The sequence below is a fragment of the Opisthorchis viverrini genome, assembly GCF_000715545.1.
Source record: "Opisthorchis viverrini unplaced genomic scaffold opera_v5_4, whole genome shotgun sequence".
Taxonomy (NCBI): domain Eukaryota; kingdom Metazoa; phylum Platyhelminthes; class Trematoda; order Opisthorchiida; family Opisthorchiidae; genus Opisthorchis; species Opisthorchis viverrini.
Genome location: NW_008751660.1, coordinates 2,454,677 through 2,478,817, shown reverse-complemented (window position 1 = coordinate 2,478,817; position 24,141 = coordinate 2,454,677). Strand labels below are relative to the sequence as shown.

At 41.7% G+C, this 24,141-nt stretch overlaps 2 protein-coding genes across 2 annotated transcripts; both read right to left on the bottom strand.

The window, feature by feature from the left end:
- Positions 1 to 326: 326 nt before the first annotated feature.
- Positions 327 to 12,018, bottom strand: T265_00446 (hypothetical protein; the record flags this gene model as incomplete). Its single annotated transcript, XM_009164219.1, has 2 exons — positions 327 to 544; positions 10,835 to 12,018. 2 exons carry the CDS (start codon positions 11,877 to 11,879, stop codon positions 327 to 329), a joined length of 1,263 nt encoding a protein of 420 aa, XP_009162483.1.
- A 782-nt stretch (positions 12,019 to 12,800) lies between these two features.
- Positions 12,801 to 21,667, bottom strand: T265_00445 (hypothetical protein; the record flags this gene model as incomplete). Its single annotated transcript, XM_009164218.1, has 2 exons — positions 12,801 to 12,993; positions 21,630 to 21,667. The coding sequence occupies 2 exons, from the start codon at positions 21,665 to 21,667 to the stop codon at positions 12,801 to 12,803; spliced, it is 231 nt and encodes a 76-aa protein (XP_009162482.1).
- Positions 21,668 to 24,141: the final 2,474 nt, after the last annotated feature.

Below are 24,141 nucleotides of genomic sequence, written 5' to 3'. Positions count from 1 at the left end.
GTAGCTGAAGTCTAGGGGAATTAGACACGTTCATTTGCACAGTGCCAGACGGCAGTTCTGAGATCACATTAGCTAGCAATTGACCATTGTGGGAAGTTAATTTTGCAATCGTTTGGCACTATGGAACAGTCTGGTACATGCACACAAGATTCTACAAGTTACGGTAGCAAGAACAAAGGAGAAAATTCCTGGAATATATTGTGGGAGAAACTCATGATTGTGTTGATACATTCATTAGCCAATCAACTGCGCCAAATGTAGCGATGTGGTTGCTTTGGTGTTATTCGTTCCGTGGAATCTCGCTGACGACGACCAAGACAGCTAGACTAGCTCAAATCCCATCGTTCCTTTGCAGGAAGAATAAACAAATCGAAAGATGGAATCCAAGCGCTGTATTTAGGCGATCTTTCGGTAACCCGCAGAATGGTGGATAGACATTGAGTTGAACCGAAAAGACAAGCTACAGCAACGAAAGGAAGAAAACTGGAATTGGAATAGCCAAGATGTTGCAATGAACATAGAAATATCCTTGCTAGACGAATACCTGGAAAATGCAAAATAGGAAAGTGAGATATCCAAGGAAGATGAACGATGAAAATGTTCACCGAACAACGTGTATGTTCTAGGCAATAATTAAATGAATGAATATGGATTTTCCCGACTCATTTCAGCCCAAGATTCTATCCCTGATTCATTGGACACCGCCGTATACACTGCATGATATAGTGATACAAATGAAACTAGTTTTTAGCAAATTGAAGTAGTTTGGACGTCTGTATGCTTCGAGCCGATTCTCGACTACAATGCAAGATGCTATTTAGACCGATGAAGCTGATTGTTTGATTTTGCACAAGAAGTCGTTTTATTCATAAGGTTGCTGAAACTCCGTCGACAGCCCACGACCGGTTTCGCCCTCTTTGGGGCTCATCAGGTAGGCGCAGGCCCCGGGTTTCCGTCAACCTTATGTTTAACTTGAAACCAAATTGCACGAAATTAGCAAATATACACTCATTTGCAAACGAATTTGGTTTTTCGAGAGACTCACCTCGAACCCAGCTGAATCTCTCGTTTGTGATGTTTTCAGGCGCCTACCTGATGAGCCCCAAAAACGGCGAAACCGGTCGTGGGCTGTCGACGGATTTTGAGCAACCTTATGAGTAGTACATTACAGAGATGTACATGTATCGCGATATCTCGAATAACGTAGCGACTGAAGCATTAGGCGGTGCAGCGCAGCACATTCAGTTGCCTGTGAACATCACACACGGGAGATTCAGCTGGGTTCCAGGTGAGTCTCTCGAGAAAACAAATTACAAATGAGTGTATAGTCGTTGTATTCAGAATCACAGAATAGTTTGAAGAATACTTATGCGAAGGGTAACTGGATTGACAGGTATGTTTTACTGCTAAGGTGCTTCTGCCGCGTTCGTTTTACGCGACGATCCAAAGGAATTTCATCATACGCTGTGAATCAATTGAGTGGGGTTTTTATGACCGACGGTACTGAGTTCAGGACTGTTTCGTCGGCATTCTCAGCTAATGATTTTGTTTCATTTACCGACTAAAGCACAAACTATAAACAATTAATCGTTCTGGCAGCCAAATACAGATACATAAAGACAGATGGATGAAATAAGATTACGGGTACTGAATTTTTGATTTTACGTTATTTGTCGATACAGAAAAGCATAATTGAGGTCTTACAGCTTTTTCACATCCGTTGTAAGTGAACTCCGCCAAGGAATTCAGACTCTGCATCTCTCTATAAGTATATTGTACTAAATGAATAGTTTGCGAATGGTGCGGCTAGTTAGAAGAAAAACGTGAGTATATGTTTGAAATTTCCACGACACTTTTCAGCATTAAGTAAATCGTGTCGACTCTGATGCCCGTGGTGCAAGATGGCAGATGCACTTCTACGAGATGTCACGCCCTCTGAAATTTTCCTAGTATCCAGCTTCTACTATGTTGTCATGTTGGACAGAGCATTCTGTAACAGATGCGCCATGAATTAAGTGATAGACAAATCATCACCTGTGTCGTGCCCTCCCCAGATCGTCTGCGGACATTCGGCACAGTTGTGAAAACACAGACGGAGGAATTAAATACCATCAGAACGGTCTTCATCTGGTCTTATTTCGAGGCAAAAGTATACGAATGAAGTTTGTGAGCTGAGGTCCGAACGCCAGCACGAGCTTAGAAGTAACAGAGCCGATTTTTTCGTTTTTTCGACAATCGGGAGGATGCAAGTTCGTCAGCACTGAGGAAAGCCGGAAAATTCATATTCACATTAGAATCGCCCCTCGAAATCAAGTGAACAAACGATCGTCCCAGAAACGAAAAGTTTTCAATCTGATGTGTTGAAAGATATCACCAAATTTTACAGTCGCCCAGACAAAAAATTAGTCCCTATCACAAAGTCTATCAACGAATGCAGAGAGCACGTCATAGGAATTTGACCACAAGGCCAGCATAAGCATTGATGTGGTCTTTGTTTCGACAAACGTATCTGTGAAATGTTACTCTTACAATGTTGCACGGCGGATGGGCTAGAACAAAACGGCGACCTCAATCGATTGCTTCAATACGCTTTATTTACCCATCCTTATATCCCACTGAAAGAGGATTCTACAAAAAACTGAGTGATAGAAAAACACAAGTAAGCAACGGTTTTCTGGTTCACAAAAAACGCGTTGAGATTCAGCATTTGATTGCGCTGGGTTGGCTGTACGTACCCTTCATGCTTAGTCGGATCGGCTACATTCAATGATCTAAGATGGCTTCATTTCAAAACGATCGGCTGCCGGGTAGACACAGTGGATAGTATTTGTCAAAGATGATTTCAAGAAATAAAGTACCAAACAATTTGATGCATACCGGTGAGAAATTATGGTACACATTGACGAACAACTAAATATTGACCTAAATGACGCGAACAGTCTGGACCGAAATGGCGCAAGATGGTGATTCCGTCAGAGATTGTAAGCTAATATAATTAGAAAAATAACCAACCAGGTATGCGCTTATGACTTAGGTTTCTATTGTTACAGATTCATTTGAAAACTCCGACAAATTTGGAATTATCTTGTGGTTTAGATAGTCTATAGTTAACAGTAATATTCCAGCGTTGATAACAACAAAATTTAAAGTTTTGCCCGGGGAATTCACGAGAATCTGAACCATAGCTGAAGTATTTTATTCACGAAATATCGAGTTCTTTTAACTGCGAACTTTGCTAGGTTTTCAGTAGACTCCTAAAATATGTTTGTCAGACCAAAGCACCATTCAGGCTGTGGATCTCTTTGACCATTCTATCCGCTATCGCACAGACGTGGTCGTGATAATAAACTTTTCACTTCCGAGTAGCACAATTATCGCCAGTTCTCGTTGCGTGCAAATTATTGAACTTGTGGGGTTGAACAACCTTCATTTTACTGATACACCCATTTTCATATCAATGCGATTTTGACGGGAAGGTCACCTGAAACCCAGCTGAATCTCAATTTTTGGTGTTCTCAAGGAGTCTTGAGATTTAGCTGGGTTCCAAGTGGGTCTCTTGTCAAAACCAAATGGAAATGCATTCTTCAAAATCTGTAAATTTGGGTTAGTCTTGAGATTTAGCTGGGTTCCAAGTGGGTCTCTTGTCAAAACCAAATGGAAATGCATTCTTCAAAATCTGTACAATTTGGGTTCAAGTAGAACATGAGGCTGACGGAAACTCGAAGACTGCGCCTGCATGATGAGCCCCATGAAGGCCGAAACCTATTGGGGGCTGTCAGGGTTGTTAACAACCTTAGGAGTGGTGTATTACGTCTATACCTCCATTTTATTTTGTTTTTCTGCATAGTATTTGTTGTTCAGAAACTAACTGGCCCTCACACTCAGTGCTGAGTCATTCTTCATTGAGGACTTCTAATCTGAGACTGGAGGTTTTCAGTATCTTAGAGGCTTTCCGTTAGATATATGATGACAGAAATGTCAGAAATTACTAAGCCACACCAATGTACTCGGAACGTCAACAAAATAATCAAATTTAACAGCACAAAAATCGTGCATGCGATCAGCGTGCATATAAAAGCTCCTGGTCGCGTGTATCAAGTGTTAAGCAACCTGATGGGTGATCCCCATTTCGGCTCAATGCTCAATGGTCTCAGCCTCCAAATTCGAGTCTGGAATCTGTATAGAAACATCGAAGAAGCGATAGGTACCGCGCGAAGTAAAACGTGGTACAACAGCTATGACCATCGTTGTTTTTCATATCTGATTGTTCCACCCCATTCAAATCAGTGATCAGCATTTCCCGAGCTTGCGTTTCCTTGAGTTCTTAGCCGTACTGCTTAACCCCACTGACACATTTTGGAGAAAAGAATACTGAACAACTCATGAAGGAACCCTGCCGAGGAAAGCCCTATGTTTGACCTAACACCGGAACAGGGGTACTCGCTGATAGGTACATGAAATGAAATAAAACCTAGCGAAATACACTCATTTGCATACCAGTTTGGTTTGGACGGAAGAATCACGTGGAACCCAGCTGAATCTGTCGTTTATGGTGTTTTTAATCTGCCTACAAGCACAGCTTCATTTGTATTCCGCTAGGCATAACAGCACCAGTAAGAGTACGCTAAAATTTCCGATGTTCTAAAGCCACACGAAGTGATCTACGTTTGCTCAACGTTTTTTCTACTCCGCTTAGTTACGGCACTTTTAACTGAAGTGCTTGGTGTTGTCTTTGAATTCCTGTCTGTCTTTTGCATGTGATTCTCTATGACAGGAACTCTGCACCTGATATACATTTCTTGATTTTGCTATACCTTAAATAACGCTGACAATTGTGTCCCTCTTTCAGTCTGTGAATTGGTGGATCGTTTTGAAGAGGAATAGGTGATGACGGGTTATTATCGGAGTGTTTCTTTTTTTCTGTGTTCTCCTGTGTACTCTGCAACTGATGTTGCCCGCTTTTCATGTCTGCAACCATGCTTTTGAAAAAAACAAAGGATGATATTAGCAATAGGCACATACGGTTCCATGCTTCATTATTATCGAGTGTCGTTAGGTAATGCTGTTTCTGGCTAAAAGGGCCCCTTTCCCCCCTCTGTATGACCGATTGGGGGCACCACTTCCTCAAATTTCATCTATACTTAGTTGCGATGAGTGTAGCTTAAAGCCATTATTCCAGGGGACAGAATTAGCGCCATTCGAACTATGCTATTCAACTGTAGAGAGCTATACATACTATAAAGCAACTAGAGGTTAGGAAAATCTCGTACTGAAGCTACACTTTCACTTTCAAAGGATAACTCCATAAGAAGATGACAGTATAAGCTATGGGTACGCTTATTTACGGGATTGTTATCAATATATTTCTGCAAGGTTTTGCTAGTCAAATGCATGATCTTTGAAAAAGATCTTTGAAGATCTGTCAGGATTTTAGCTCTTATCAAATGAACTTCATCGATAGATCACTTACCCACTTTACTAGGTAAAAGGAATAAGTTCACCAGGAGAAGAATCAATTAGAGGGATGGAATATATCAGATTAAGACATTTGGTGAGCACTAGAAAGTAAGTAGAAGGCACTTTTATCCAAAAGTTCAGCTACGTTCATCGACTAGACTAGGACAAAAAGAGGGGGAAATTGTATATTTGATTGCGAGGCATGACAGCTACACTGGTCGAACTTGAATGAAACTGGGAGGTTAATCTTACTGGCCAGCTCAGAGCCATGGTAGTGGTATACTAGGGAGCTGACAACTTACAGATGACAAACATTTGTGGGAGTTTCGGACAATGTGACATCCAAGATATATTTCAGGTGAACATGTTACAAAAACGTGACTAGTTTGAGAGATTTTGAGTTACTGAGGATATGATCAGGTGGTGTCCACAGACTACAATGGAAATTTACGAATATTTTCATTTTAGTCATGCGTACAGATAATTTGAATGAAAGTTAAAAGAATAAATTCTGTTTCAAGAACCAACCTAGAAAAGCAGTGCAGCTAGAACATTTAGAATAAGACTGAGCAATCGCTTTTCATACAGTGTTCACTGACCACGAGACCGCTTTCAATCTGCTCATGGTATTGAGCCTTGGTTTACATATTCACAGTGAACGCCTCCGATAACAAACTAACACTAAACGTAAAAAACCATAACTAGTTCTCCCAAACATCTCTCCTCGTGATATATCATTGACCTTATCCCCCTGGATCGTGGTGGACGCCGAAGCACTTTACTTACTGCGTGGGAGTCTATTCTCATTGTCTTTACCCCCTCCCCCCAAAAAAAAATCAGGCTACTCGTTCACTCTGATTCACAACTGTGTCATTTCTTTCATTCTCGGGTTCCAAGAACGCCTATTTTTTCCCTCATGAACTACACCTACCTGAAGGAGACCGAAAGAGAGGCTTAGAACGTTGTTAGTAACATGATTACTGAAAATACCAAAACATTGTTTGTTTTCACTAGTTGGGTGATTGTAATTGTTATGCAACGGTCATCTGCTTGAATGTGCTCAATGTTGTAAGTTATGTTTGACAAATTAAATTAAACGCTGGTTTCAATGGTCATTATTCCGATGTTCAGTAACCTCATTGTCTTTCCCCCCTCCCCCCCCAAAAAAAATCAGGCTACTCGTTCACTCTGATTCACAACTGTGTCATTTCTTTCATTCTCGGGTTCCAAGAACGCCTATTTTTTCCCTCATGAACTACACCTACCTGAAGGAGACTGAAAGAGAGGCTTAGGATGTTTTTAGTACCATGATTACTGAAAATACCAAAACATTGTTTGTTTTCACTAGTTGGGTGATTGTAATTGTTATGCAACGGTGATCTGCTTGAATGTGCTCAATGTTGTAAGTTATGTTTGACAAATTAAATTAAACGCTGGTTTCAATGGTCATTATTCCGATGTTCAGTAAGAGCTTATTTATATGACCTTCGTTTGAAGCCCACAGTTTGATTATCAGAAACATGATTCCGTGTCTTGATTTGGAGTATCCAAAATTTATCTATATGAATAAGGTTGTGGTTTCTAAACCGCATGGCCAGAAGCGGAAACGGATGAGGTATTGCGAACAGAAGGTTCCGGAAATCGACGTATTTCATGAGAATATTTCGTTCAAAAGCGGCATTATCAGCGGAGTAAGATCATTTCTGGTCATATGTAACTTAGTCTGGATGAAAATTAAAAAAATACACACAAAATAGAGTGGGATTCATCTTCATGTTTACACGCTGCATCGAAGTATCTTGATGGGTCAATTCGCGTGGTTGGCAACGCCACATATGGTTTATATTGACTAAACAAGACGCCGAGGCAAAAACGAAGGAACAGTTATGATCGCTACAACTAAGTTGCTGTAAAAGGATCAATTCCTGCCAGAAGTATCTCGGATACACGCTGCCAAAAAGGGAAATCGGATTCCATATCTTCAAAAATCGCGATCCTTTGTAAGCTTTGCCTACGGACGCCGCTTACCACAAACAGGCGAAGCTGCGCCATATCGTTCTCGACGGTACTCTGCTCCGTTTTTAGTTGTCCTTCAAGGCACCAGCACCATTGTTGACAAGGTGTGGTTGCCAAGGTTTGTTTGGACGGATATAATGAACAAGTTTTGTAACCACGTAGGAGATGAGTGTTAGATATGCTTGAGATATAAGACATTCGGAATGGTCCACAGTAATCAAAAACCGGGTATAATTTTATACAAACGTGCTACAGGTGATCAGGCCTTGGTTCATTGAAAGTGGAAAGAAACAAACAGCCAAAGGTACAACTGGCTATTTTCATTAAGAGAGCTTATCACCATCTTTCTGCTTCTTTTCTGTTTTACATTCTTCAAAAGGGCCAAGAGGTGAAACGCTTGTCCCAGTTATCTCTAGGAAATCCGGAGAATCATGATATTTTACGACATACACTTAACTGCTTTGCACTGTCCGCCCGAAATGACTGCCGCATGAACATATTTTAGGGACTGTACCCACCTGATGATCTTTAAGAGAGCGAAAACCGGTCTCAAGCAGCCAAAGAATTTCCAGAAACCGTGTGCAAAAAAGTGTGTATGAAGAAGTACTGTGATAGCTCGAATATTGGACCAACTGAAACATACAGTGGCCTTTGTGCAGCACATTCGTTTGAATAATATAATAAGCGGAAGATTCATTTGATTCTCTCGTAGAAACCCGGTTGGTATGCAAATGAGTGTATTTGCCGAGATTCGTTTGCTTCCTTTTAATGAGATTATTAAGCCTGGTAGGTTCGAATTCTATGCATATGTCATAGGTGAGCTTTTCTTCTGATGCCATGGCTGCTTGTAAAGACCAAAACGGTGGGAGATTATATTGCCAATTCTGTTTTGCAAAGAAGGTGATTTCAGTAACGAATTAACGAGGAACTCCGACGGGTTTCAAATGCGAACTCCTTCTCTTCCATCATCATGGTTTACACGTAATACTAGTAAAACGGTCCTTGTCAAAGTTAACGCTAGTTGTTTATATTTGAATAGGTTAACAAAAGATAACGTGAATACAACGGCTCTTTAACAATTGACCACACTCAGCTTCTCTTCCTTGTTGTGCAGAGGATTCTGAAGCATCATCAGATAAAACATCTGAGAGACCTCCAACTCTTAACAACTCACGATTAAACTTGAAACCACACAAGATCACATACATCAACTGAGATCATCTGAGAATGATCCGTGTCCTCAAGGATTTCCGGGCCATCTGCTCAGTTGGTGTTCTCCTTCGGCCAAACCTAAAAAAGAAGTCACCTGGTTGCGAGCTAAAAAGAACCCGAGGCAGACCTGAAGTGCAAGATCCAATTTAGTCAGATAAAAAAAGTCTGCATCTAATTACTTTGGACATTTAAGTACAATGATAATACGTGTTTATCAGAAGTGGGTATCAGCAGATTGCAAGAATTTAGGGCAAGTTCGCGGCAAATCTACTTCAGTCTTCATGGTAAGCAACAATCAGAGTTCGGAATTAGGTGTATGTCGCGAAGGCGCGATATATTCCGAAGCCACACATATGAGGAATATGACACTGTTTGCAAGACAGGTAAAGCAGTAGTATAGCAGAACGGGGTTGATCATAATCCGATAGTAGGTACCTACAGAAACCATAGTTCAGACAAGTTGGGCATCCCATTTTGACCGAGCTGCTCTCAGTTGCATCCACGCAATCGTCAATTGCACTGTTGATCTGACTCTGGCGCGATGTGCGGCACAGAATTTTAGTGCGGTATGAAGAAAAGATCCAAGTTGAGTTGTGACTCGAATGAAGCAAAACAGCTTAACCGAAACTGTTCATCGGATGTGGGAGGATTTCCGTACAGTCACAGTTTTTGTAGGCGTTGAATAGATTCATTAATTGTCTTTCTAAAAATTATCTCCGTTATCGACTCATTATCTGCGTGGACTTCTTGCCCTAAAGTGTTCTTTTCACTCAAATTTAGGGACTCAGAAATCGCTTAATTAGAATTTAACAGAGAATAGACTTAGTGTACCGCTAGACAAACTCTAATTGAGAGGATTTCACCATTGTATCATTCCATCATACAACTTCACCCATTTTTCGCCCATTGGATGGCAGCGGTATCCGACAGACAACCAAAGGTTGCTCATTGAGACCAATTTCCAGAATAGTGTAATATGTTCAATACGTTTACCGGATTTTTGTGCTCTGTTCCGTTGACGGAAGAAGCGTTGACATTATTTATGCACTTGCCACCCGAGTTAAAAAAACCAAGAATACACAAACCAGCCAAAATGCTGCTTCGGAAAAAGACAGTTTGTTTGTTACACGTTTCAATTTGTGAGGAATCCGATGAATGGCAGCCAAAGTCATCTGTTAGTAGACCTTTATCTCTGTTCTTTGTTTTGGTGCACTGTCAGCAATCTAAAAATGAAGATTTTGAACTCTTGTCATGATAATCCTTCTCCCCCTCCCCCTCCTCATCGTCATCATCATCGTCATCAACAGCACCACCGACACCAGCAGCAGCATTCCATAGAAAATTCAGACTGACGCCTCAACAGCGTGCAACCATGCAATATATTATGATAACTCCAAGATGTAAGGAAGGAGGGAAAGTGTTGAAGTTGAAGTGACTTGTTCCTAACTACTTACGCCCCAAAACACTGATGCAGACCATCTCCAGAGAACCGACAGAACGCGGTCATATATATTGATTAGCGACCATGTTTTGCAACCCAATACTCAAGTACATTTACCTCGTTCACCAGTAAACGCTCTGCCGATAACTCTGCTGTGACGTCTCTCATTTCAAAAAGATGTGTGCCCTTACATGAAAAAACTGACCAGATCGTTTTCGAAAAAGTTTGGTGACAATCGGTAGATTTATTGCTGGGCAACGTTTCGCTTTTGACACAAAAGTTTCGTCAGGCTAAGTGACTAGGTTCCGAGATTGATCGAGATTTAAGGCGGAAGGAAAACCAATCAGCTAAGTCAAGCTAAATCTCTGTTGGGTGTCGGCCGAGGGAGCGAAACGTTGCCCAGCAATAAATCTACCGATTGTCACCAAACTTTTTCGAAAACAATGACTACCCAATCGGTTTCAGGTATTTTCCACGTGATTGAAACTGACCAGGTGTTTCATTCCTGTCTAGAAACAAGCGAATTCTGCTACAATAGAAGAGGGTTATGGTTTCGAGGAGACAACACATTGAGGCAGATGTGGACAGCAAGTTTCATGTGCAATACTGTGTTTTAGTGAAAGAAGGGATTAACCTAGAGAACCCTGTCATATAAAAGGGTTAATGTGTGTATGCGACTGATAGTGATGCGAACAAGTTATGACTTACCTGAACCAAACTCTATTGGGAAAGATGACAAGCTTACGTTCATTCGCATTGTTGGCTTGTTACGCAGGCGAATGATGGGGGAAACTACATTTAATTGGCCCCTGATTTCGGAGTGTTTATACATCCGAAACAAGAATACAAGACATGCATCGTTCTCATAAATGTCCATGTAGTCTGGAGCTGAGAAAACAGTAAGTAGCTTTGGGCAAGTGAAAAATTCGTATCCGCTTTGAATCACATCACTTGAGCGAATAATTTGCTGAATTTCGAATCGTTCACAAAACTCTTCTACGGCTTTTGCTCCGTAAAGATATCCCAAGCCAACAGGGTTTTGGTCCCACAGGTCTATTGATTCTTCCGGATCAGACCAGACTAAATGTGAGATGAGCCGATTCGTACTGCTTTCACTTGGCAAAGTTATGTGTTTGCGAATGAATTTCCGCAGCGCCTTGATTCCAGTAACGTCGTATTGGCTAAACATTGGTGATAACCCGCTGTGCACGCAAAAGATACGGTTATCTACAATGGCAACACAGGGTAGGTAAGGAAAAACCTGTACAATTGCATGAAAAATGCGGCGGCTAAATCGTTTCACACACTCATCGTACAGCCCGTAGATTTCGGCCAGCCGCTCGCACTCGTGTTTTCCGCGGAGTAGAAATATATCCTTTGGATACTTAACTTTGTAAGCAAACAACAGTGCAATGGTTTCAATAGACCTCGGGCCCTGATTGATGTAATTTCCGAGAAACAAGTATTTTTGTTCCGGTGGATGACCATAGTTATTGAACAATCGAACCAGGTGACCGTATTGTCCAAAAATATCACCGACCACCATTATCGGGTTGTCTGACTGCAGCTTTATTACAGATGTTTCTGTCATTAATGCATCTGGCACTAAAAGACACACATCCATTATTTCGTGTTCTGTCATGTCTGCGACCGCCCCCTTAAGCACTTGGTGATCGAGAAGTCGTGTGATCAGACCGGCAATACGACGGATAATTTTCGACCGTAATCGCATGGGAACCATACGCCTATCCATCCTGGTTCCACTTCAACTTTTTGGGATGTGGTGACTGGTCGGCCTGCTTCACATGCTACAGTCACTATTCAAAAAGCAAATCGATAAGTTGATGAAGGAATATTGTGGCAATAATGACTACGTGAGACTCACAGCTAAGAGGTAATTTACTGCTTGTCCTTTCCCAGGTCATCTTTCAACGTGCGCACTAAAGGATTTGATCAGTGGGTAATCTAGGTTAATGTTTGAATTCTTCAGAGGCCAAAAATTTGGGAAAAATGCTGCTCATTGGTTGCAATAAATCTTGTCCCAACTAGTGAAAAAAGATACCTGGATATAGTCCAGCGGTTAAGATGATTCCAGCCCAACTTCGACACTTCGGCTATTTCTGTCTAGGTTGAGTAAACTGGCTCATCCGTCAACAATCCTTCGGGTGGCATTGCAGCTCTGAACCAAAAGGTGGACGATTATTGATTATCATGTTGCATTGCAAGGGCTTAAGCTCCTACTTGTAGTACATTACCAAATTAGGGTAAAAATGTGGCGTAAACGGTCCTAAGCGACGAAGAAAAAAGATACTACTGGGTTCAATCGCAGTTCGGCTTTCGTCAGTTATGGGTAGGGTGGATGTTGTGGCATGCAAGGTGAAGCAAATCCAAGTTAGTGAAACAAGCCGGTAGATGTGTCGGTGGTGTCTAAGACGTTGCAAACAGGACTGAACGCTCCAGTTGGCCTAACTAAACATATTCCACTTATCAAACAGTGCAACCACCAGAGACTTAATAAACGAGCATGAGACAAACTAACGGAGCTAGAGTAACTGGTGTGAAAGTACTATCGCATTATTTCGTCGCTGCAAATGAAATTGAAGCGAAAAGCCCACCATATCATGTGTGTTTTGGTCGACCTGAACAGGACTTCACAAAATAACTTATCTCATTTCTAGAGTTCTATAGCTGTCAGGATGGGTGCGGACATGAAAAGTGCATGCGCAGCGAACGACGCGTCCCCAAGGTCACCATCGGTATCACATGTTCCGGACAGAGGGTGCGTTGGCATGCTTAGTATTCGGCCTACTAGCATGCGACCAGTGGAGTGGGTATGACGCTGCTCACGAGAGGAACGTCGCCATTGGCTGGACAGAACGAAAAAGTGAATGGCTTTATTTGGCAACTCATCCATCCTATATATTTTCACAGAAGCTCTGTATGGTTGTCCTGACAATACAGCCGTGTTTCGGGTTCTGTGTCTTCTTCTTACCGCGCAGTCTGGCAGGCTCCGTTCAGGTGTAACTAATAGACGGCCACCCTCGATACAACGATAGTGATGGATGGTCAGCATCCAAGCAACGTTCTTATTTTATTTCATGACTGGCATGCAAACATACTGACAAACTTAGCTTACTGTGGCTTTTGGCCTCACCAAAATTTGATACCTGTTTAAAAATTGTCAAACACTTCTACCCGAATATTCTGTTGCCGTTTTCCTTTCAACAACTAGATAACGTAGACAAGAACCGAACGATAGGTGCGCAAGCGACAGGATAGTTCAATGGCTTGAACTTGAGTTTTCAACGAATCGGAGCACTTCTAGATCGCAGTTTGATAGCATAACAGCGCTTTGAATTAAATGTGTTTGAGTTCTAGGCATAACTCGTGGTCGAGTCAATCCCTCTTCCTCTGTTGACTGACACCACCTCTACAAAAACGGCTTCGCTCAACAATTGGTTGGTATGCTTTGGCTGAAAAGTTTATGAGAAGCTGTAGGCAAAACTTGTCTGCTGATCTTGCTTATCTTGGAATTCGTGCGTTCGCTTGCTGTTTGTTGATTCCGAACACGTCCACTATCCCTTCGAAATTTTATGTCAAGGGTGGCGCCAACAGTGCGTTTGCAAGAGGACATTAACCCCTACCAGACGCACGCACACCACACTTAGTTTCCAGTAGCCTTTGATACAAGTCTACCCTTTCTATCATGTGAGAGCTTAGCTGAACACACTGATGCTAATAAAACCAGCTTCATCTTGCCTTTCTCTCTCTTTTCTTTCTCAGCGTCTTCATTCGGCTGTCATGTGTTACCATGAACTCAGATGGTAGGATATATTGATTGCAAAATACCTACACCAGAATATTCGGCAACCCCATAAATACTACCCAACAACGTTTTGTGTGTACAGTATAGGAAGCGCACTAAAGGCTAGAAATATGGAATGTTGGTTTGATAACTAGACAATAGGCAAACAATAAATGCTGGTTGAATGTGAAGCGTTTACATTTGAAATTTCGTCCTGTTATTTAAGCCCACCTATGATGGAAAGCCGAGAATTACTGTGCAGCTGTTTCAGTCCCAATGAGAATAATAATCAGAGCGCATTTCATCAAACTGCAGGAAGCTTCAAACCCGTGACCTTTCGGTGAGTAGTTTGAGCGCTCAACACTTCGGCCTAGCTATTAGTGTGACTAAATCGCACTCAGGCGTGACAGATTGCCATTCAGCTTTCAGTCATGAAGATCACATCGCGTGCTCACGTATTGACTGATTCCTCGAATGACGACTTCTCAGATGGTGATTTCAATCATTTTTGGAGATCCTTCTTCATCTAAGCTGCTTACAAACCGATGGTAGAGTGAAGAGACTTTGGAATTTTAAGTTCAGATTTAATCCCATAATGGAAGCTAATCTGCCAATTTGCACTACCGCCAAACCGTGTTTAAGTTCTAGCGCTGTCTATTTGTTCTACACCACGGAATTTCTATTGATTTTAAGATCCGGATACAGTTCAAGAAAGTCCGCCTATCGTTTGTGGCAATATATCTGAGTTTTACACTTCAGAGTGATATATGGCTCATGAAAATCGGCTGTGCCACTTGACTCCTTAACTAATAATTCGTGTGTGACGAATTATTGCGGTCACTTTTAGGTAGTAGTAGCATGCGGACAGTTCTAAAAAGCCTGCTATCTAAATTAAGGCCACTGTAATCTCGCAACATTGAATATCGATACTGTGGAGTGATTTAGATGTAACATGAATAGATAACTGAATCAAAAGCTGCTTATTTGGAGTTCGAGTGCACAAGGAAAATATTAGCTGTCGGCCAAATACACATGATGATCTCCAAGTTTGTGGAAATCGAAAGGATAAACTCTAAAAGGAGATGTAAGTGTTGACTAACAGGAATGACGAAGCTTAGGATCTTGTCATCGTGGAACCTCCTAAATATCCAGAATAAAAGATTAGGAACTCGTAGTCTATATGGTGGAATCCTCAATAGGATTAAATTTTACACCTTTGTGATCATTTGAGAGTCATTCACTCAAAATCCCCCGGGAGGTTCAAACCTGCACGGCATATTCAAAACAGAGCAGACTGTAAAAGTGTGGTGAATGTTTCCGAAATTGAAGGAAAAAGATCATGCTTAAGCCGGGTTTGGTAAAATCCTGTGCACAAAACAAATCTGTTTGAAAAATCAGTTTACGGTTTTTCCTGCAGAACAATCTAGTAGGAATTCTGGATCATACACTAGAAATATGACTATAAATGTCCAACTTCAAAACAGTGTTTTTCAATGAGTTGCACAGACGCTTTTCAGCAAATGCTTTCTGTAAGTGAACAGCCGATTTTCGGAGATTATGAATGAGAAAGCTCGGTAGCCGTAGTACGGAAACGAACACTTTGTTTCCCATAAGAAACAAATATTTTCCAACCGGAGAAGTCAGACAAAATCTTATTTACCAACCAGCCACTTTATTAGAAGTTGGTCATTCTGCTGAACAGGCTACTATTTCGAGTCGACCAGTTGGGGACAACCCAACAGGATTTAGTGGTAAGAACACACGCGCAGCAGCGTTAACTATCGCAGCATTTTATTCTGTTTAACCATTTGACAAGGGTCCAGACCAATTCCTCTACTTGGTACCAATTTGCGGCGGTAATACCAAAGTTCCACGCGCAGCAGCGTTAACTATCGCAGCATCTTATTCTGTTTAACAATTTGACAAGGGTCCAGACAATCCCTCTACTTGGTACCAATTGGCGGCGGTAATACCAAAGTTTAGCAATCAGAGCGCTTATAACGCAGTCTAAATAGGTAGCTGCAGTTGTGTGCATTTACTATTAAAATCTGTCAGAAGAATTCTCCAGTGAATTGATGGCCAATTAGTGGCTGTCAAGAGCAATGTATACCACATCTATCAGATAATTGCTCCCACAAAGTCACACTTGGATAAGAATAAGTAGAGATCCCATGATCAGATCCGTAAGTTTAGGTACTTCCCCTTGCTTGTGGGCTGTCTAAATGTCCGGCAGGACAAGGATAGGGGAGAATAAAAAAACGATACCCGGCACATCTGAGGTTGAATCGATGGATCACTCAGATGGAAAATAAATGGCAAAGTGTACAAAATTGAACTTATCAGTAGCCAACCAATGGTTCAATGCAAAGCGGAATTTCATCCATTCATGTGCCCAGCCAACGAATGAAAAGGAAAATATCGCTGTGCTGCCAAGAAATCTGTAGCGTACCGATCACAAAACTGGTGCGCTGGGATGAACACAAAAAAGATCACAATGGTCCTGGCAGAAGTATGCAAAATACTTAAGAAGTTGCAATATATGAAGACAGAATGTAGCTTATTCAAGGTAGACGCAAAAAAGTGAAGAATTAGGAAAATTGCTTAGGGATTCTGGAAATATTCTGTGCAACTATTGATGCCGATGAGCCTAAATAAAGAGAAGTATCTAAGTAACAGCAATGAATACTAACGGGTAAACAGCAGAAAGCACACATGAATGGAACACATGAGGTTGTCCAGCTACTTTGCAGTGACCACCCCAATTTATCATCAGGTCGTACCCACATGCTAGAAGGCGTAGGTATGGTGACCGTGAGTTTGCTGAGTTTTACGAAGCGTGAATCATCAGCCCTATGGAGTGTTGTAAGAGAAAGTGAATAGGAATAGAAAATTATAAAAAAGGTTATGTGATCCCAGACAGATACCACGATTAAATCACATGAAGTTTAGTTGTTGGGGCGAGTTGACTACTATTTATGGGCTGTGGCAAAACACAACATATGAACATAAATTTCACTTCCATTTTAGGCAACACGCTGCCTAACACGCTGCTAACACGCTGTCTACATAGCCAGATGTATTTAGACATATTTGACATATATGAAATCCAGAGTGTTTGGTAATGAGGCACTCTCATTCTGGTTAGACACGTCTGGAAACCATGTGATGCAGATGCCATGTTCAAATCCGAATGCGATGATATCGAGCTGGTGTGAAGTTGCAATATTTACTGAATTCACATACACAAGACAAAACGAACCAGGTTGCTGCACGACAATGCCTGTATGACCGCTCGTCTTAAGTTAACGTCAATCAGAGCTGGACCAGCAGATAAACACATCGGTTCAGGATGTAGCGGACTAGCAATTCGCATCTGAGTGACTCACCCTGCTTCGAAAGCAATTAATCCAGTGCATGTGATCATTGAGCACCAAGCTTTGTCTGGGTGGGCACCATGTGTTCTGCAGATGGCCATCAAGGAGGTCTTAGAAAGCAGGCTTGAGATCCACTGAACGGAATAATCAACAGCACGTCAATCGAACCAACACCAGCACCAGCAATGAAAGCAAGCAAACGTGTTTTAGTGCACCAAGAAAATTCTCTCTCTAGGCCCTCATCTGAGACAGTCGTAACATATCTTCATTCGAACATTGTTTAGGCCACGTATCCGGAATCGATCAATCAAACTGTATGTGTTCACTGAACAATTCCTGCGCACGATGTCGTCGTGTAACGAAAGCCACAGCACATATTCGGTCAACAGTAGGCTACAAAATGTGAATGAATGATGGTGGATATCCATTTTGAGGAGTTCAGTGTGCAGTACACCCTTTTAAATACGGGCTTTTCTCTCTTTTATTCGAGAGGGAATCCTGTTGGCGCCTTCTTCTAGCGGGGTTACTAATATCGGTATTACCTACAACGGAATGGTGAATTTCATGAAGCCAGTATACTAACACCAACCAGGCAATGCACACTGCTCTATTCTGAGCACTGTTACTATCTTTAGTAAGGTTGAATGCTGCGGAATTGATCAGGCGATTCTCAGAAAGCGGTGAGCAAGTGTGCGTCCGTAACTGTCCGGGTGTTTTCACGACAGTGCATGAGATTGGCATGTTGGAACACGTGTTTTCGTTAGAACCTCACATTATTATTAGCAATAGTAATGGAGAGCGTCTTACCACATTGGTGAACTTGAACTCTTCGTATGGTGTTTTACCGCGTGTGTTGGGCTGTTGTAACTTATAAGAGAAGTGTGAAACATTCGTGGTTGAATAATGTCAGCTGAATTCAGTAATTTTTTCAAAACGACAAAATGTGCCGAATGTAAAGATGTTTTCGAGAAAACTGTTTCCAATTCCCTTTCGGTGCTTTGACATTTGTAAATTTATGTAATAGCTTTTCTTCGATGGTTGATATCATCGAAGAGAAAGGACACATCCCTTCAGGCTCAACTGGACTTGGTGATCTCGGGATTATTGGTGTGTTTGGATAGACGGTGAATCAAAAAAGTTGGAGATCCTTTCCTTAAAACAAAAAACACGGACTGTGGATTTGTAAAATAGGTTTCAAACACCGTCTGAGATTTACCACACTGGTCGCGAGTTTTGTGCGTTAGTTATGAGAACTTTTGTTCCCAATAATGTGACTTTATAGTTCTTGGGTTTCCTGCGATGTTACATATTGTGTGCAGTAAAGCCAAAGCTTCTAAGCGCGTCATCATTGCTCTTTCTGTCGTGTAACGCTAACGAATCTCATCTCTGTTACCCGAAGATTGCTTTGGGCGAGGCTTTTACCTTGGCTTTTTTCTAACGAAGATCATATTTGCACCTATAAAACCCATTCCTGGACTTCTGTCAAGATTCAAAATGAAAAACACTTTTGTGAAATCAGCGAGGAAATTATAGAATTTGCCAGTAGATGGAACTGCTTGATGCTCTGTCCGGTTATGCTGACAGCTGAATTGACCTTAAAGGATTGCCTCGTGACTAACTGAGGTGCTGATAAAAGACCTGCAGCTTTGTCAATAGAATGGAACTGAGTGGGACTGAGTTGTTTTGGGGATCAAAAACTTAGACATTCTGGCTAATCTAAGATGTTATGAGGTGGTCTAATTGGAGCAGACAACCATGAGGGCATCTGGTAGTTACTAAAACGCAAAAATTTATAACCCTGGGTTTAAGCGAATTCTGTGATTTCATGTAACTGATTTGAGTCCTAGTTACTTCTCAGTGAAGCTATATTAAATGCATGGCAGCATAGGTTCTAATTAGATGAGTTAACAGCGGGTCACATCAGGCGAATGCCTGTAAGAACAGACCACGGGAAGAAATTAGAACGACGGTGGAAAATCCGAAGTTCGGACGTGGTTCAAACCTACTTTCAGAAGTTGGGGACTAGTGTTTTACATACTTCATTTTCGGAGAACAAATGTATGTGTACAAGAGAAACCGCGACAAACTGCAATTTACTGCCGGGGTAGCACGCTAAACATCGTTTGCTTGTAGATACTATGTACTTGACCACGGTAGAAGCTGGTGTATTTGGATTGTCCCTTCTCGGCTTACCCTCCACCTGCAAGTAATGAACTAAACCATCCACCGATTGTTGTCCAATAGGTACTTTATATTCATCGACTTCGTCTTGAACTAATTAAAGCAGTTATAATCAGCCATTTTATCATAGTTTTGCTCGAATTTAGCATCACTGGGAAATAGTTATTGGTCATGTGTACTCAAAGTAATCTGCAGTCTGCTGGTTTGGATGCAAAGTACTATGTAGAAGAGCTGCATTTCGGGCATTCGGAACAAGGTAGTTAAGCAATAATGGTTCACCCATAGACGTAGTGTACAAATAATAACGTGCAGCAAGGATTGAAACACAGACAGTAAATCATTTTGAATTACATCTCAAGGATTTTGGTCCCTTTTTGAATTTTCAAATAATTCATTCGGGTGGGTGCCCGGCACCTTAATTAGGACTTGAGCAGACCGGATTCGGAGATCACTTCAGATTTTTCATCGGCTCCTGAGCTCACTTCTGATGATGCGGTAGCTTGAACAACTCGACGACTGGTGCGTGAACTGATCGCTCACTTGTAAGTTTGTACCATAATCCACCGCGGGTAATTCTGCCTTAACTTGTCAGGAAATTGGCTTATATAAACTGCCTTCACTTGTTTCACTCTTAGCATATTTTGCCACTGTTTCAGTGCAAATGGCAGTGCGAACCTTTGATAAGTGTACAAACAACGGAATACCCGAAATTCTCATCGCATCGTGATGGTTTTCTCGATGGCGCTTTTCGTAGGTAAACGTACATTTTTGGGTACACACTGTCCAGTCCATGTCCCAGTGGATCAACTGAAATGATACTCTGTTAGTGGGCCTTCAGGCTTGTTCAGCTGTAGTTACAGCTGTAGTTAATTACAGCTGAATAGAGTAAATGAGGATCGTCGTCTTCGAATAGCGATCAGCAACATAAACAGGTGTAGTAGGATGTCGAATTAGGAAGCTCACAAACAGACTAATGGCTGCCGACACAAACGCGCGATTTTGTCGAAAAACCAGGTGATCGCGTGGAAGGTTTTAGAAGCAAAATGGTGCACGCCAGTTGCAAATGCTTGCAGAAAAATGCATCTCATCATAATAAATTGGATCATCGAAATAAGTCATAGGGTTTTGATACACAATGGGTAAATTAATTTTGTGGTCAGTTAAATACCGGAACTTAAATCTTCATTCGAAAATGTTGAAAATTTTCATTCAGGCAAGCTAAAGCAACTAATTATTGTGCACGCCAGTTGCAAATGCTTGCAGAAAAATGCATCTCATCATAATAAATTGGATCATCGAAATAAGTCATAGGGTTTTGATACACAATGGGTAAATTAATTTTGTGGTCAGTTAAATACCGGAACTTAAATCTTCATTCGAAAATGTTGAAAATTTTCATTCAGGCAAGCTAAAGCAGAACAACTAATTATTTGTAACATATATAGAGTAAGCACATGAATCAAACACACGAGGTTCTTCAGCTACTTCAGAGTGACAACCCCACTTTATCATCAGAGCGTATCCATGAGTGGAAAAAACGCGGTTGCCGTGACTGTGAGTTCACTGAGTTTTGCAAAGGGTCAAAAATTAGCCCTATGGTGCGTTGTAGGAGAAAGTGAAGATGAGCAGAAAATTAAAAAAAGATTATGTGATCCCAGAGACATACCACGCTTTAATCACACCCAGCTAAGTGAACTTGTTTGTCTCTAGTTGGGAAGAATTGACTACTATTTATGCGATGTTGCAAAACACCATATGAATAGAAATTCTACTTCCATTTTAGGCAACTGCCATACAAGGAGTTCGGCTAACACACTGCCTACATAGCCAAATGCATTCAGAATTATTTGACATGAATGAAATCCAGAGCAGTTGGTAATGAGGTACCCTCATTATGGCTAGATATGTCTCGAAACTATGTGATGCAGATGCCATGTTCAAATCCGAATGCGATGATATCGAGCTGGTGTGAAGTTGCAATATTTACTGAATTCACATACACAAGACAAAACGAACCAGGTTGCTGCACGACAATGCCTGTATGACCGCTCGTCTTAAGTTAACGTCAATCAGAGCTGGACCAGCAGATAAACACATCGGTTCAGGATGTAGCGGACTAGCAATTCGCATCTGAGTGACTCACCCTGCTTCGAAAGCAATTAATCCAGTGCATATGATCATTGAGCATTAAACTCTGTTTGAGGGGACACCATGTAATTCAAGGTAATTCAAGGTAATCCAAGGTTTAATGGTCTAAAAAGCAGTTAACTTTACAACGACCATAGGGTGAACGTATATATACAAAGGGACGCAAAAATATGCGTCATGTTTACTGAGTAGCACATGGAGTTAAACAGTTCCAGATCCGGTTTGGTCATAAGACATGCATCTAAATTGTTCTTGAAAATGGTTAAACTCGGCGAATGTACAACATTGGGAGGTAGGGATTTCCAACTGAAACATGCACGGACCGCAAAAAAGTTCCGTCGACAGTTCAACCTCGAGTGAGGTACCGCGAGCGACAAGTCATGCATCCTGCCCGTTCGTGGTCGACGTTGGACAAAAAGATTTTCCAGCGGATGGTTAGGTGTCTTCAGTATATTATATGTTAAAATTAGGTCTCCCCTGATGCGCCGATAGTAGAAGTCAAACAGGTTGAGACTGGCAATTCTGTCTTCGTATGGTTTCTTATGCAATCCAATTATCAGCTTCGTGGCTCGATATATTCGCTGTGGAAGAATTATGTCTTTTTGAAACCATGGTGACCAAGCTTGTATAGCGTACGCCATGGTTGGTCGGATGTAGGTATTGATTACTCGGGGGAGTGCCAGTCGAGTGAAACGACCAAAAGTCCGTTTTAGGAGCGACAGGACTTGTGAGGTCCTCTTGTTGACGGCTGTGCATTGCAAGGAGTTTTTTAAACAGCTGCTGACCCACACGCCAAGATCTTTTTCTTCACTAGTCCAAGAAAGTGGTTGTGGACCCAACGTATAGTTATATGCAAAGGGCTTCCCTACACGGAGCATTTTACATTTTTGGAGGTTAAACGGTAGTCTGTTTTTCAGTGACCAATCATAAAGTGTATCGAGATCTTTTTGTAATCGGTGACAGTCTTCAATGGTGCGTATGCTTGACCATATCTTGATATCGTCTGCGAATAAAGTGATTTTACTGCTCACGAGCTCAGGTATATCGTTTACGTATAATAAAAATAAAGTAGGCCCAAGAACAGAGCCTTGGGGTACTCCACTTGTAGCTGCAATTGGCTTGGACAGAGCGCCGTCAACACATACACGCGCGTCTCGGTCAGCCAAATAGATTTCAAGCCAAGCCAGCAGCTTTCCCGTAATACCATAATGCTCGAGTTTTTGCAACAATATGTTATGGTTCACGCGATCAAATGCCTTGGAGATGTCTAGATAGCATGCGTGAACGGGATTTCCATTGTCCACAGCTTGCGTCCAGTCGTCTAAGGTAATGAGGAGATTGGACAGACAGGATCTGTTTTTTCTGAAACCATGCTGGGCAGCCGAAAGCAATCCGTTTTCCTCTAAGTGTTTAATGATTTTGTTTGCCACCAGTCGCTCAAGCACTTTGGAGATCACCGGCAACAGAGTCACCGGCCGGTAGTTTGACACGACCGAACGATTACCTCCTTTGTATATGGGAGTGATAACGCCCTTCTTCCAGTCGTTGGGAACCACACCGTTATTTAGGGACGAATTGAATAACTCAGCGAGAGGTGTGCATAGGGAATGAGCACACTGCTTGAGGATAAATGGTGTTATCTGATCGGCACCGGGAGATTTTCTGTGATTTAGTTCAAGTAACGTTCGGAGTACACATTCTGGAGTCACAATTACTTCATGTAGGGAGGTGGGCGGTGAGGGAGACATAAACGACATCCGGCTTATATATTCCTTCTGACAGTAAACAGTGGAATAGAACTCCGCCAGTTCTTCAGCTGCAGCTGACGCAGTGGCCGTCAGTCCATTAGGGGTATGCAGAGGTGAAATACCCGGTTTCACAGACGCCTTATTATTAATGATCCAATAGAGAAGCTTCGGATTTTTTTCCATTTTCTCTAAAAGCATTAGCTGGTAATCCTTTTTTGTCGTTCACGACCAGCGTGTTGACTTTATTTCTAAGTAACCGATATTTTTCCCATGTTGTTGTTGTTCGGTGACGTCGGTATTCAGCCCAGGCTGCATTACGCTCCAGAATCCATTTTCGGGTTCTGCTTCGTAACCTAAAATCGAATCCCAGCTGAGTATTCTTTGGAACGAAGTGGGAGTGCAAACGTATTTTATTGACAAAGTTCCCCATGAAGCTAGACCATTGCTGGTGGACGTCTGGACCTTCTGAATACCAGTCCGTACAATGACTCAGGGTATTCGACAGTGCTTTCGTGTTCACTTTCCTTATCATTTTAAGCTCATCATTAGGTCTCACTGCCGAACAAACATAATCAAAAATGAGAACCACGTGATCACTCGATCCTAATGGACTTTCATATGCGATGTTTTCCACAACGTTCTCTTGTTATGTTATGATGAGGTGCAGAATGGAAGGTATATCTGATCCTCTATACTGCGTGTTGCATGATATATGATTGTGAAAGTCAAGGTAACGTCTCGTCTCCTGGAAGGCACAAT